We start from the raw sequence: 12165 nt of genomic DNA, 5'->3' as shown, positions 1-12165 counted from the left end.
CCCCTTCAGGCTGACACAAAGACACACTGTGCAAGACATCTATGGCCAGTGGAGTGGCCGTGTATGGTTTATCAATGAGGCTTTTGACTTGTTTCTTTATGTCGTATTGTCATCACGTTAAATAGAATTCAAACAAGGAAATGAAATTTATATTCTAGACTTTTAAGGCATTGCCTACCTTATAGCTATGAAACTTTTTTTTTTCATACCTGGTATAATTTTCCACCTTAAACAATGTTGTGTGATTTGATTATGGTTTTGACTCTCATTTAATTGTTCATTTTAAAATTTTTAACTGAAGTTAGATTTAGATTTAAAGTTCAGTGCCCATAAAGGATACTTCTCAATAGAGCCAAGAACTTCAGAAGGCACAACACAAAAAGGGCAAAGTTCAAAAAACTAAGCATCAGGTAGGTACTTTATTGTCCAGGGACTTGTCTAGGTAGACTGTCACCTTATCCATCTTCATTCGCTTTCTAGTAGAGCTTCCATTTTCTACTGCAAAATAGTTTCTGGAACCACTTCCATGTTGACCAAAAGAGAGTGTCAACAATTCCTTTCCAAAATTGCCCTTTAGAAAGTGAATCTAAAATGTTTGATTCAAGTATGTGAGGGTAGCTACATCAAAGTTTTCTTTTTTACTATGTACAAAAGTGACAGATAAATCCATGAAATATGTGCATTTTTCTGCTAAGACTGCTTATTAATTTAAAAAGAGGTTGTTAGAATAAAAGGTCAGAGAGTCAACATATTACAAATATTTATTGAGAGCCTGCTGTGTGCAGAGTTGGAAAAGATAAAATGAGGTTGCTACTTTCAACAGACTTACAATCTAATTGAGGGAGCAACAACATAAACATGCAAAGCAAATAATGCAAGATACAGCATAAGACATAATTAACTATCAGATGAGTGACATATATAATAAATACCATTAATTCACCAGCAATCATAATCAGAAGCACTATGTGCCAAGCATTCTGCTCAGTACTTCACATACATTATATCATTTTTTGAAATATTATTTCTACTTTATAGATGGAAATTGCCTCTGATCTTCCCTCCTTTCTGGAGAAAGCAAGGAGAATGGTATAAGGTAGACAAAGACCTAAGCAGATATGTTGGTCTGGGGCAAAGGGTCCGTTTAGGGGAATGGAGACAAATGAACCCTGGGACCAGCATTAGTCTGTTTACCACCGTATCCCAGGGCTTAGTATTGTGCCTTGCACATAATAGGTGCTCAATAATATGTCTTAAAAAAACAAATGGCCCTCTGGTCTGTGCCTGTAACCCAGACCAAGTACCATGGAATAAAGTTAATTAGTGAATTAAAGCCACATGCCACATAGCCTAAGGACCCATCCCCAAGACCTCCCAATTCCCAACTATGACGGTAAAGGATCGCAGTGGAAAAGATACATCATAGGGGGATAGCAATAGCAATTCCAGCTTACTGGGGCCTATTTTATGGAATCTGACATGGTGAACAGTTCATAAGTTTATTTCCAGGCTTCAAGACCCTGCAACATCTGGCCTCTTGCACCTCCACAACCTCAAATCCTTCTATTCTTCCCTCACTCTCTCTACTCCTGCCACACACACCTCCTTTCTACTCCTCAAATCCATTTCAAGGCCTATATTCTTGCTTCATTTTGCCTGGAATGTTCTTCCACAAAACATCTGTGTGGCTCATTACCATACCTTCAGATCTGTAAGAGCCACTCTCCCCACATCTTCCCAGCTGCCTGGCATTATAGTACACGTCTATTTGCTTATGTGTTTGTCCCCGTACACACTGGAACATGGGTCCAGGGAGGCAGAATTCCATCTGCTATTTTTACCATTGAATCTCCAGCACATAGGACAGACATAGCACATTGTAAGTACTCACACACAGCAACTCTTAACTCAGGATTACTTTTTCTGGCTCTGAAATACCTACTTCCAAGAGAACGAAATTTATTCAAGAAATGTTGGATGGAAATTGAAGAGTGAGCTTGGAAACGACAGACAGAGTGGCAGGAGCCCAGACCAACCTGTTTATGAAAGATGCCTTTGCCCATAGAGGGAAAAATACACCTTAAAGCCTCTGCCAAAGTATATGCTTTCTTAGGACACCTCTGACATGCTGAATGGCACCTGGTCTGAACAAGAAGATCTATGGATTTGCCAAAACAACTAATTCCTGGGACTTAAGAATAACTACTACCAGTATCATCCTAGTAAACAAGTAGCAAGCAACAAGCACCACATGCAAAACCAGACAAATGCCTTCATGCAGGTGACAGTGAGTGGAAGAAATTAATCTTATTTTTATTATTTTTTCCCTTATCAAACACTAGCAAGGGACCAGATGTCATAAACCTAGTTAAAATATGTTGACTTTACCTCAAATTTGAGTATTCATGGTTCCAAAAGGACACTTGTTATAGGATCTGATGATGTACTTTAAAATCTTCTTTTGTGCAAACTGAGGATTCAGAGACCACAAAATGTATGGTAAATTCAAAGTACTATTACAAGTAAAATCATAATGCCCCACGACATTTCTGAAAGTAAAATATTTAGGAATATTACAAATATGTATTGAGCACTCCCTATATTTAAGGAACTGTGCTAATGCTGTGATGGATCAAAAGGAGAATGAGCCATGATCCTTACCTTCAGACTTCAAGCTTATTATTCATTGGGCAGTTCGATAACTAACATATCAGACAAGGAATAATAAGTGCCATTGTCCAGATATTAAAAACAAAATTGGTGTTGTGGAAGCACAAAGAATGCAGAGATGGATCCCAACTGGGAGAAAGAAAAAGTGCTTCCTAAAGAAGACACTCAGATTGACCTTGAAAGTTGGATGCTTTTGCACAGGATTAGAAGGTAGGAAGTCTTCATTTGTTGGACTTGCCAATTATTTTGGTGTAAATATTCCCACTGTGGCTGATTTAAAGTTGATAACGTGATGCAACTGAACACAGAATTGGGAAGAGAAGGTGGCTCTAGCACACTACCTATGAGTCACCATCTGAGCTCCAGGCTTAATTAAATCAGCCTCCTCACTACTATTTTGAATGAGTGAAATCACAAATCTTAAAAACATCTATGCTAACATTATAAGAGAAGAGATAGTCACTTCTATCATTCTCCATTACAACTCCATCTAACTTTCTAATATTCTCTTTGAATATCCTTGCAATCTCAGTCTCAGTCATATGTTCCTGGCTGGCCTACCTAGAATTAATCTTGGCACAGTGCCAAACTGTGATTCTGTTTGTTCCTTTTAGCATTGCTGTGATTAATCTGCACTCCTGTTATCACATGGCATAGAAAACTCTCTTACTGATTATGGCCTGGTGTTGACACCTCTGCTGTTCTCCGTAATGAAAAGCAGCTTTCAGGGTGGCTAGCTGGGCAGGATGTTTCGCTGCTCTTGTAACAGTAGGAAGGAAAAACTGGAGGAATTACTGGGAAGCTTTGCAGAAGGAAGATACAGGCCAGCCGAGAGCCAGCATTCATATTACCTGCTCCTTTCAGTATTCTTTGTGAAAACACCACCACCGGTGTGTTCCCTGGACGTCACTACTGCACCTTTAACTGGCCTTATTATGCTAGGGACTACATTAGAAAAGCCGGACTCTAGTATCTGTCTGTAATTGCAAGCGGATGTCTCAGCACATGCACAAGCTTATGTCAGGAGGATGTTTATGAAAAACTCACAAAGCAGAGCACTGCTAGACAGGAAATAAATATGTGAAGCTTGAAGTTGTTAGGAAACTTCCACATTTGTCTCTCTAAGCCAGAGATAGAACCTGTGAGAAAAGAAGGTCTTTATCATTGCACATTGATTCTTGTTACCTTGAAGCCTTGCTTTTCTCAAAATACGTTTACAGCAAAATGTGGCCGCTGCAGATTTATTTAAACATGTGCTTTTTTCTATGACACTGGTTTCTCTTCCAAATTTGTTATCTATTATTTTACTGTAAAGCATTAAAAAGTGTTTGAAACCACCAGCACCATTTCACAGTTCCTGTGTTATTTGTTTAAATTCTCTAGCTCATGTAATATGCCGTATGATTTACTGTTTAAGTATAGAAGAAATACACTCCCTCATGGAGATGTGGAGATGTGGAGAGGTAATACTGTCTCCTGGAAAGGCTCAGAGATTTCCTGTTTAGATTACACAGGCTTCTTTAGAGCTGCCAAGAGTCATAACATGTACGAGATAATACACTTTGGTTCAGGAGAAACTATGGATGGGAATGTAATTAATTCACTGAGCCACAAAAGAAAGGAAATTCCAGCGTAGAGCTGTCACTGCACTCAGGCCCGGTGGACTTGGTATGCCAAGGGGTAGCCATGATCAAAAAGAGGATTGCAGCCTGAGGACCCACTGAGTAGTATCCAACCACAGAGCAAAAGGTGGGGGCCTGGCTGCTAAGGGTCTCACCTGGTTCTTTGAGAATTGATCCCTGAAGCGTATTTCTGCTCAACACTTCAGCAACCTGGCTTCATCAGTATAACTTTCCAGAATGCTTGTGACATTGAGATAAATCAATCAGCATGTACTTTATCAAATGCCTCCTCATGAGTACCAACTGTGGCACATAGTGGGGAAGCCCTAGAGGCAGAACGCTGAAGAGGATATGGTGATTCTGATCAGCGCAAGAAGGTATAGTGAAAAGTGTCCTGAACTGTGTCTTGTCATAAGAATCGCCTGTCAGGGAGGGGTGTGGAAGGGCAAGGTAAGCATACATATTCTCAGGACCTTTCCAAAATGTAGAGTGACCAGGGACCTAGAGATTCAGACTCTGTCGATCTGGACCAAAGACCTAGACTTGGTATATTTAATAAATGCTGTGTGAGGCCCTTTACATGCATTACCTCCTGTAATTGTATAGAACAGTTGCTGTATATGGTACTATGTTTACTTGTATTTGCACTGTCTATTCAGGGATGTTTCAAAATGCCATTGCTATCCAACTGGTGAATTATTATTCTTGCCAGAACATTGATTCTCCTACTCTTGCTCCCTTAATAACACACTAGAGAACTGGGACTGACTGCATTTAGTCTCAGGCTGAATGAATCATTGCCATAAGTAGATTTCCATCCCCTACTCCACCGATACATTTGCCAAACACTCTTAAAGAATAGAAACCACTGCCTACATACAGCCTGCACCGGGAGGACCTAAATAGTCTAGCTGGGTTTATGACAATATCCCATCTTCACATCAGCAAAACCCTAAGTGCACAAAGTCTAATGTAAACACATTAGACTCCATAGGCATCTTCTCCATAGGAAAAGACATGCCCCGGCTGTCAAGGTAGTGGCTAGCAATAATAACAATGACAAAAACAATAACAATGATAAGCATGTATAACATTTACTTATCACTAATTGTATTGTGAATGAAATGATTAGCATATACTAACTGATTTAAATCTTATATATGTATAGATACTTTTATTCTCCCAATTTTAAACACAGAGAAACCAAGGCCCAGATACGTGTTTCTGTTGGGAAGTTGAGTACAAAGTTGGGTGTAAGTAGGGAAAGTTCAACTGCAGTCGGTTCTAGTCTTGGTAAGTCCACTGTGAGGTGCTCCACCTCAAAGCATAGCAAATTAGTAGTTCCCCATGTTTGCAGAATCAAAATTAAGTTCTTTGGCAAGGTTCTCCCTGATGTGCCCCTGCTTCTTCCCTAACTCAACACATCCTCAGCTCCATCTATGCACTCCCAACACATCACAACTCTTTATATGCCCAGGCTGTGTCTTCTGTACCTTTGTACCTTCTGCACCTTTGTTTCTTTAGCCTCAACTGCCCTTTCTTTTCCTCTACATTACCCTTTATCCCAAATTTAGCACCTGTCTCAAGGAGTCACCTTCCCCAGGAAGTTTGTCCAAATTTGTTAACAGATATTCCATTGTTCCTCCAATGCTTGATCCTTCTTTCTTTATAGATCCCTGCCTAGAAAACTGGACTCACTGAGGCCAGGGGCTGCAGGTAGTTTATTTTATAACCCAGCATTTAAAAGTGCCTATTTATTGATTTGTTGGGAATAGTTAATAAATGGAGTCCTTGCAGATCATAACCAAGAGCACAGTTTGTAATGGTTTCATTAATTTTGTTACTATTGGATGTGATTCTCTGCTTATGGTCTTCCTTTACTTGTTTTTCCCTTACTGCTCAGCACCTGTAGATATTAGGTACATGGCTCTGACACTAATTAAAATTGATGACTGAGAATGACACTTCCATTTGCTAAGCCAGCGCAATTTTGTTCATTGTGCTTTACTTTTTAACGAGCACCCTCTCAGCAGTAGCATAAATCTATAGTCTTTCCATGAGGGTACCATTTGTTCCTTTTATGTCTTGATTCATTACATATTTTCAGGAGTGTGAGCTGATTAAGAGTTTTTGGTTTGTGAAAATGTCACCAAATGCACGATAAAGGCAAAGTCACCAGATGTCTGCTTGCAAAAAAATTAAATGCTGGTTTGTGAAGATTCAAGGCTGGCCAGGGCTCCCCAAGCATTTCCAGGCCTGAGCTCTGGCTCTACACTCTCCTTAGGGTCTCATAACTGACCCCCACATTCCATTTCTGCCATCATGGAAAAATTCGTCAACTTTACTGCTGATGTTAGGCCTGGAAATTGTCGTCCATTCGTTTTCTCAGATTCAAGCTGAAAATTGAGACAAACTTCCTACGTAATTTTGACCAAAATAACACATATGTTTATGTGCTATCCCATAATTAACATACTTTTAAAATCACTTTCTTGAGGTATAGTTGGCGTACAAAAATATGTGCATATTTAATGTATACAGCTTCATGAATTTGGAGATAAGTATACATCCATGAAATTATAACTGCATGTATGCCATAAACCTATTACCTACAAAAGTTTCCTTTCACTTTCTTTGTTATTATTTTGATTAACTGAATTTTTTTCATCCTTCGAACTATCAAAATTTTCTCAAGTAATACATAGTTGTCAGTTATACAAACTTACTGAACCTTGATCGAAGGTCCTCCTTTAGTGCTCAACTTAGAGAAAGAAATAATGAAACAAAGTGTTCTCTGATTTGTAGCAAAGATCTGTGATGGTGATGGGAATGGTTCTAGAAAATAATGATAATAATAAAGACTTAGAGTATCAAAGCAGCAAGTATGTTTGAAGGAATTGTTACAATGCAGTTTTGCTTTCTGGTCACTTTAAAATCAAGGTGTAGTACTTTATTTACTCTAGGAAAATGTTTGCTTTTTGTCATAATTTCTTATTGCATATGAGAGTAAATGATCTATAGATGAAGATATTAGTAAAATTTAGAGAGAGAATAAAAAAGAAACACTTTCACAGCTGAAAGGCTGCTTCCCAGTTAGCTAACTGGGAGGAGTTAATGAAAAAGTACATTAAAAAGCGGCTCGGGGAAGGTGAATTGGACTCACCGGGCTCTGACGTTCAGAGAGATGGGAATGAGTCAGCTCACTGTCCAGTACATCTTTATTTTCTTTCTCTTTCTTGTTTTATATCAGAAATAGATTTCTTGGCATTGTTACTGTGGGTTTCTATTAAGGACTGAAACAAAAGTATTAATAATCTGAGAGTATGTAGAAAACAAAATAAATTCACTTTCTCCCACTATACTCTCACAACACAGAATATTTTAGTGACCAGAGATCACCAAAATGTGTGTGGTGTTGACCAAAAGAGTCAAACTCTGTAAAATATTTGAAAAGATTTATTCTGAGCCAAATGTCAGTGACCATGGCCCATGACACAGCCCTCAGGGGGTCCTAAGAACAGGTGCCCAAGGTGGTCAGGGTACAGCTTGGTTTTATATATTTTAGGGAGGCATAAGACATCAATTAAATACATTTAAGAAATACATTGGTTTGGTTCAGAAAGGGGGCTTCCAGGCTATAGGTAAATTTAAACATTTTCTGGTTGACAATTAGTTGAGTTTGTCTGAAGACCTGGGATTAATGGAAAGGACCATTCAGGTTAATATATGTTTCTTATTGGACCTAAAACAGTGCCTGGCTCTTAGTTGATTATTGCCTGGATCTGGGAAGGAAGGAAGGAAAACAAAGGGGGAAGGAGATTTGCTATAGAATGTGGATTTTTCCCATAAAAGACTTTGTAGGGCCATTTCAAGGCATGACAAGGAAATATATTTTGGGGTTAAATATTTTTTTCCTTGTCTCATAATGTTATGCCAGAGTCAGATTGAAAATCAAGTCACAATATACAGCGTCAAATAAAACCCATCTAATGAGAACCCTTGGTTTGTAGGTCATGACTCCCTTGGGTAGGAATTTGGGCAAGATAAAAGATTGAAACTTAGTCCTGGGTGGGAATCTCTCTCCACACAAATTCTCCAACAGGTTCTTCAATGGGACGCCAATTGGGTGTTCTCTAATTCAATTCAATTCTGACAGTCTATCTATCTACCCGGAAATAGCATCAGATACCACAGGTTTAGGGCTCAGTCCAACAATACTGCCCGTCACTTCAGATGCCAATTGCAAGTAATAGGTTGTTACCTATACTTCTGGCCAATTAGCTGTAAGTTGGGGTTCCCACAACCTCCTCCTCAGGTTTGGTAATTTGGGACAGCTTGCTTACATTTACCAGCTTATTAGAAAGGATATTACAAAGGACACAGATGAAGAGATGGATAGGATAAGATATGGGACTTGGAGTTGCAGAGTTTCCATGACCTCTCTGAGTGCAGCATCTTCCCATGTTCAGCTATCCAGAATCTCTCACATTAAGACATTGGCCACTGGTGATCAAATTAACCTTCAGTCCCTCTCCCCTTCCCAGAGGTTGGAGAGTGGGGCTGAACTGTCTCAACCTCTAATCAACTCTTGGTCTTTCCTGTGACCATCCCCCATCCTGAGGCTCTCCAGGAGCCCCCAGGCGTCAGACAACTCATTAGCATACGAAAAACACTTATCACTCCAGAGATTCCAAGGATTTTAGGAACTGTCAAGAAACAGAAACAAGGTCAAATAGGTATTTCACAATATCACCAGTAGTTTCACTGGGAGGTAAAACTCAATGTTTACTGTGAGCCTGAGCTCACAGTAAAGTTATCTAAGTTATCACAGTAAAGTTACCTAAGAATAACTTAGAGGTAACGTGATCAGATATGGGGAATTCTGGAGAAACACCTTTCACTACCAAACCCAGACAAGAGATGCATACTTTTCTAGCTGGGATGCTTACAAAGCAACCCATTGTAATACTTAAAGGTAGAGTGACACTACATTCATCATTTTTCATTTTTTCCTGTTTTTTATGCCACCTACTACTAATGTCAATCAAATTATGACTGTGTTTATACTGATCATCTCACATCATAAACTTGATCATCTCACATCATAAACTTCTGTGTCTCTCATGTTGAGCTTTTCACCTCCCTTCATTCCCTCCCTACTTCCAGGATCATTCACATGTTTATTTCTAAAAAAACCTTTTTTTACTGAGCTTATTTTCATACTGTTTAAAAAGAATTTATATTTCTCCTCATTCTTACAAATAAGATTCAAGTTTAAACTCAAATAATGTAGGAAATCATTTTTTTAAAAATTGTTCCCTACTGTGTCTAGGCTTGAGACCACAGGTAATTAAGACCAGGTTTTCATTTGATATGATTTTTATGAGTTCTTTTTAGAGGTTAGGTAGGTTAGGCACAATTTTTATTTTTAAAAAGTGGGTTATTATGAGAGGAGAAATCATACTTTGTCATTTGAAAATGATGCCATAAGAGGTGTTAGCAGAAAAATCAAACTGTAAAATATTTTAGAGATTTATTCTGGGCCATTATAAGTGACTGTGGCCCCACTGAAATGAGTGAGTTCCCTGATCCTCTCACAGAGCATGCGACAGGGGTCTGGCTCACCTGTTCAGTTGCCCCACTGCTCAAACCCCTAGGGGGAGAATACAGACAGTCAGGTGCAGAGGCTGGGGCAAGTGCTTTGGCCCCTTAGCCCTGCAGTAGTGTCTAGGGGTGGGGTGCCCGCAACCCCAGTGTTACAAAGTTCTTTCAGCTTTGCAGTCCACAGACAGCTGGAGTGTTAATCAGCTCAATGGACCCTCTGCCTTATAGCAAGGGCAGAAGGCCAGAGTGACAGCTTTCTGTATTCCAAGCTCTTGCCCAGTGTCCTAGAAAAATAAGATCATACAGGGCTCGAAGGACGAGTGCAGGGTTTTACTGAGTAGTGGAGGTGGCTCTCAGCAAGATGGATGGGGAGTGGGAAATGGGGATGGATTGGGAAGGTGAACTTCCTCTGAAGTCCAGCCACCCAGTGGCTGGACTCTTCAACCTCCCCCAGCCAAGCTCCTCTCAGTGCCCAGATGGTCCTCTTCTCTCTCTCTCTCTCTCTCTGCCACATTATTTCACCATCTGTCTGCTGGTCAGCTGGCTTGCTGGTGTGCTGGTCTGTTGGTCTGCTGGTCTGCTTCTGGAACCTGGGCTTCAGAGTTTATATGGGTGCAGGATAGGGGGTGTTTTGGGCCAAAAGGCAGCTTTTTGGACATGAAAACGGAAATGCCTGTTCCATTTAGGGTTGCAGGTCTTCAGGCTTGAGGGTGGGACCTTTGCGCAGGAACTACCCTCTTCTACCCAGTGTTTCCCTGTCTCCTGTCCATATCACCAGTATACACAGTCTCAAGGAGTCCTGAGAAAGTGTGCCCAAGGCCGTCAGATTCAGTTTGGTTCTGCATGTTTCAGGGAGGCAGGAGTTACAGGCAAAAACATAAATCAGTACATGGAAGGTATACATTGGTTCAGCCTGAAAAGGCAGGATATCTTCAAGTGGGGACTTGCAGGGCATAGTTTGGTTCAGAGATTCTTTAATCTGCAGTTGGTTAAAGGAACAAAACTTTGTACAAAAGCTTAGAGTTAGCAAAAAGAAATATTTAAATTAAGATAAGGATGCTATGTCAGAGTCAGCCACAAAATGACCTGTTTAGCAAGATTAATGGCCTACAGGTGTGACTTAACCCTTGCCTTGCATGGCCTAAGGTCTTGTTTATAATTTAGTATCTTATTGCCCAAAGAGTCTATTTTGTCGGTCTTATGATCTCTATTTTAACATTAATGCTGGTCACTTGTGACTAAACTCCAAAGGGGAGGCATATCTGACTTGCCTTCCCATTGTGGCCAGGAACCCAAGTTTTCAAGTTTCTCTGGAGTCCCCTTGGCCAAGAAGGGGTCCATTCAGTTGGTTTGGGGAGCTGAGGATTTTATTTTTAGTTTATACAGGGTCGTATGAGATTGTTAGGACAGGAATGACTAATGTTTTCTTCTCTTTCTGTTTCAGCCACAGCAGCTATCCTTAGCAGAGCATCCTGGAGTCTGCAAATTGTTAATCCAGGCCTAAAGACAAGTAAGAATTTCAGTTCTTTTTCTTCCTTCAATGATATTTTCCATGTTTTAGTGTAATTAAGCTACTATCCTTCTCTGTTTTATTTGGGATGTTAGTAACTGGAATAGTGACTGAGATGAAATTTTATAGGCAAGCAAAACATTTTTTAAGGATTTGTTTCTTAACTTCTGATATAGTTTGGATGTCTGTCCCTTCCAAATCTCATGTCATCCCCAATGTTGGAGGTGGAGCCTAGGAGGAGATGTTTGGGTCATGTGGGCAGATTCCTCATGAATGGTTTAGCACCCTCTTCTTCGTGCTGTCCTCACCATAGTGAGTGAGTTCTCATGAGATCTGGTTGTTTAAAAGTGTGTGGCACCCCCCTCTTCAATCTCTTGCTCCCACTCTTGCCCTATGAGAGACCTGTTCCACTTCACCATGATTATAGGCTTCCCAAGGCTTTCACCAGAAGCAGATGCTAATACAGCCTGCAGAACTGTGAGCCGTTGAAATCACTTTTCTTTATAAATCACCCAGCCTCAGGTACTTTTTTACAGCAATGAAAACAAACTAATACAACTTCTCTGCAAGGCTGCTTTTTCTATTTTTGCTTATGCTTAGAGGTTAAGTAAGGCCAAATTAATGAAGGAGGAAAAAAGAGGAAATGATACATCATGGATCAACAATTATTTATTGAATTTAGGAAACTGCCTCTTTTTACAAATTCTTTTTAAAATTATTATCATTATTATCTTGAAGTATTTATCTAAGGATTACATT

The 12165-nt window shown here is 39.8% G+C and overlaps 1 protein-coding gene across 4 annotated transcripts in view; it reads left to right on the top strand.

Moving 5' to 3' along the window:
• Positions 1 to 12165, top strand: part of LOC105487459 (growth hormone receptor) — a 314004-nt gene that overhangs the window by 198389 nt on the left and 103450 nt on the right. For all 4 annotated transcript variants that reach the window (XM_011750909.3, XM_071098979.1, XM_011750910.3 and 1 more), the window contains one exon: positions 11341 to 11406. In XM_011750909.3, coding sequence (XP_011749211.2) covers positions 11341 to 11406 — 66 coding nt within the window. The remainder of the gene's footprint in view (positions 1 to 11340; positions 11407 to 12165) is intronic.

This window comes from Macaca nemestrina, chromosome 6 (assembly GCF_043159975.1).
Source record: "Macaca nemestrina isolate mMacNem1 chromosome 6, mMacNem.hap1, whole genome shotgun sequence".
Lineage (NCBI taxonomy): Eukaryota > Metazoa > Chordata > Mammalia > Primates > Cercopithecidae > Macaca > Macaca nemestrina.
The sequence above is the reverse complement of the archived record's forward strand: the minus strand, read 5'-3'. Positions and strand labels throughout refer to the sequence as shown.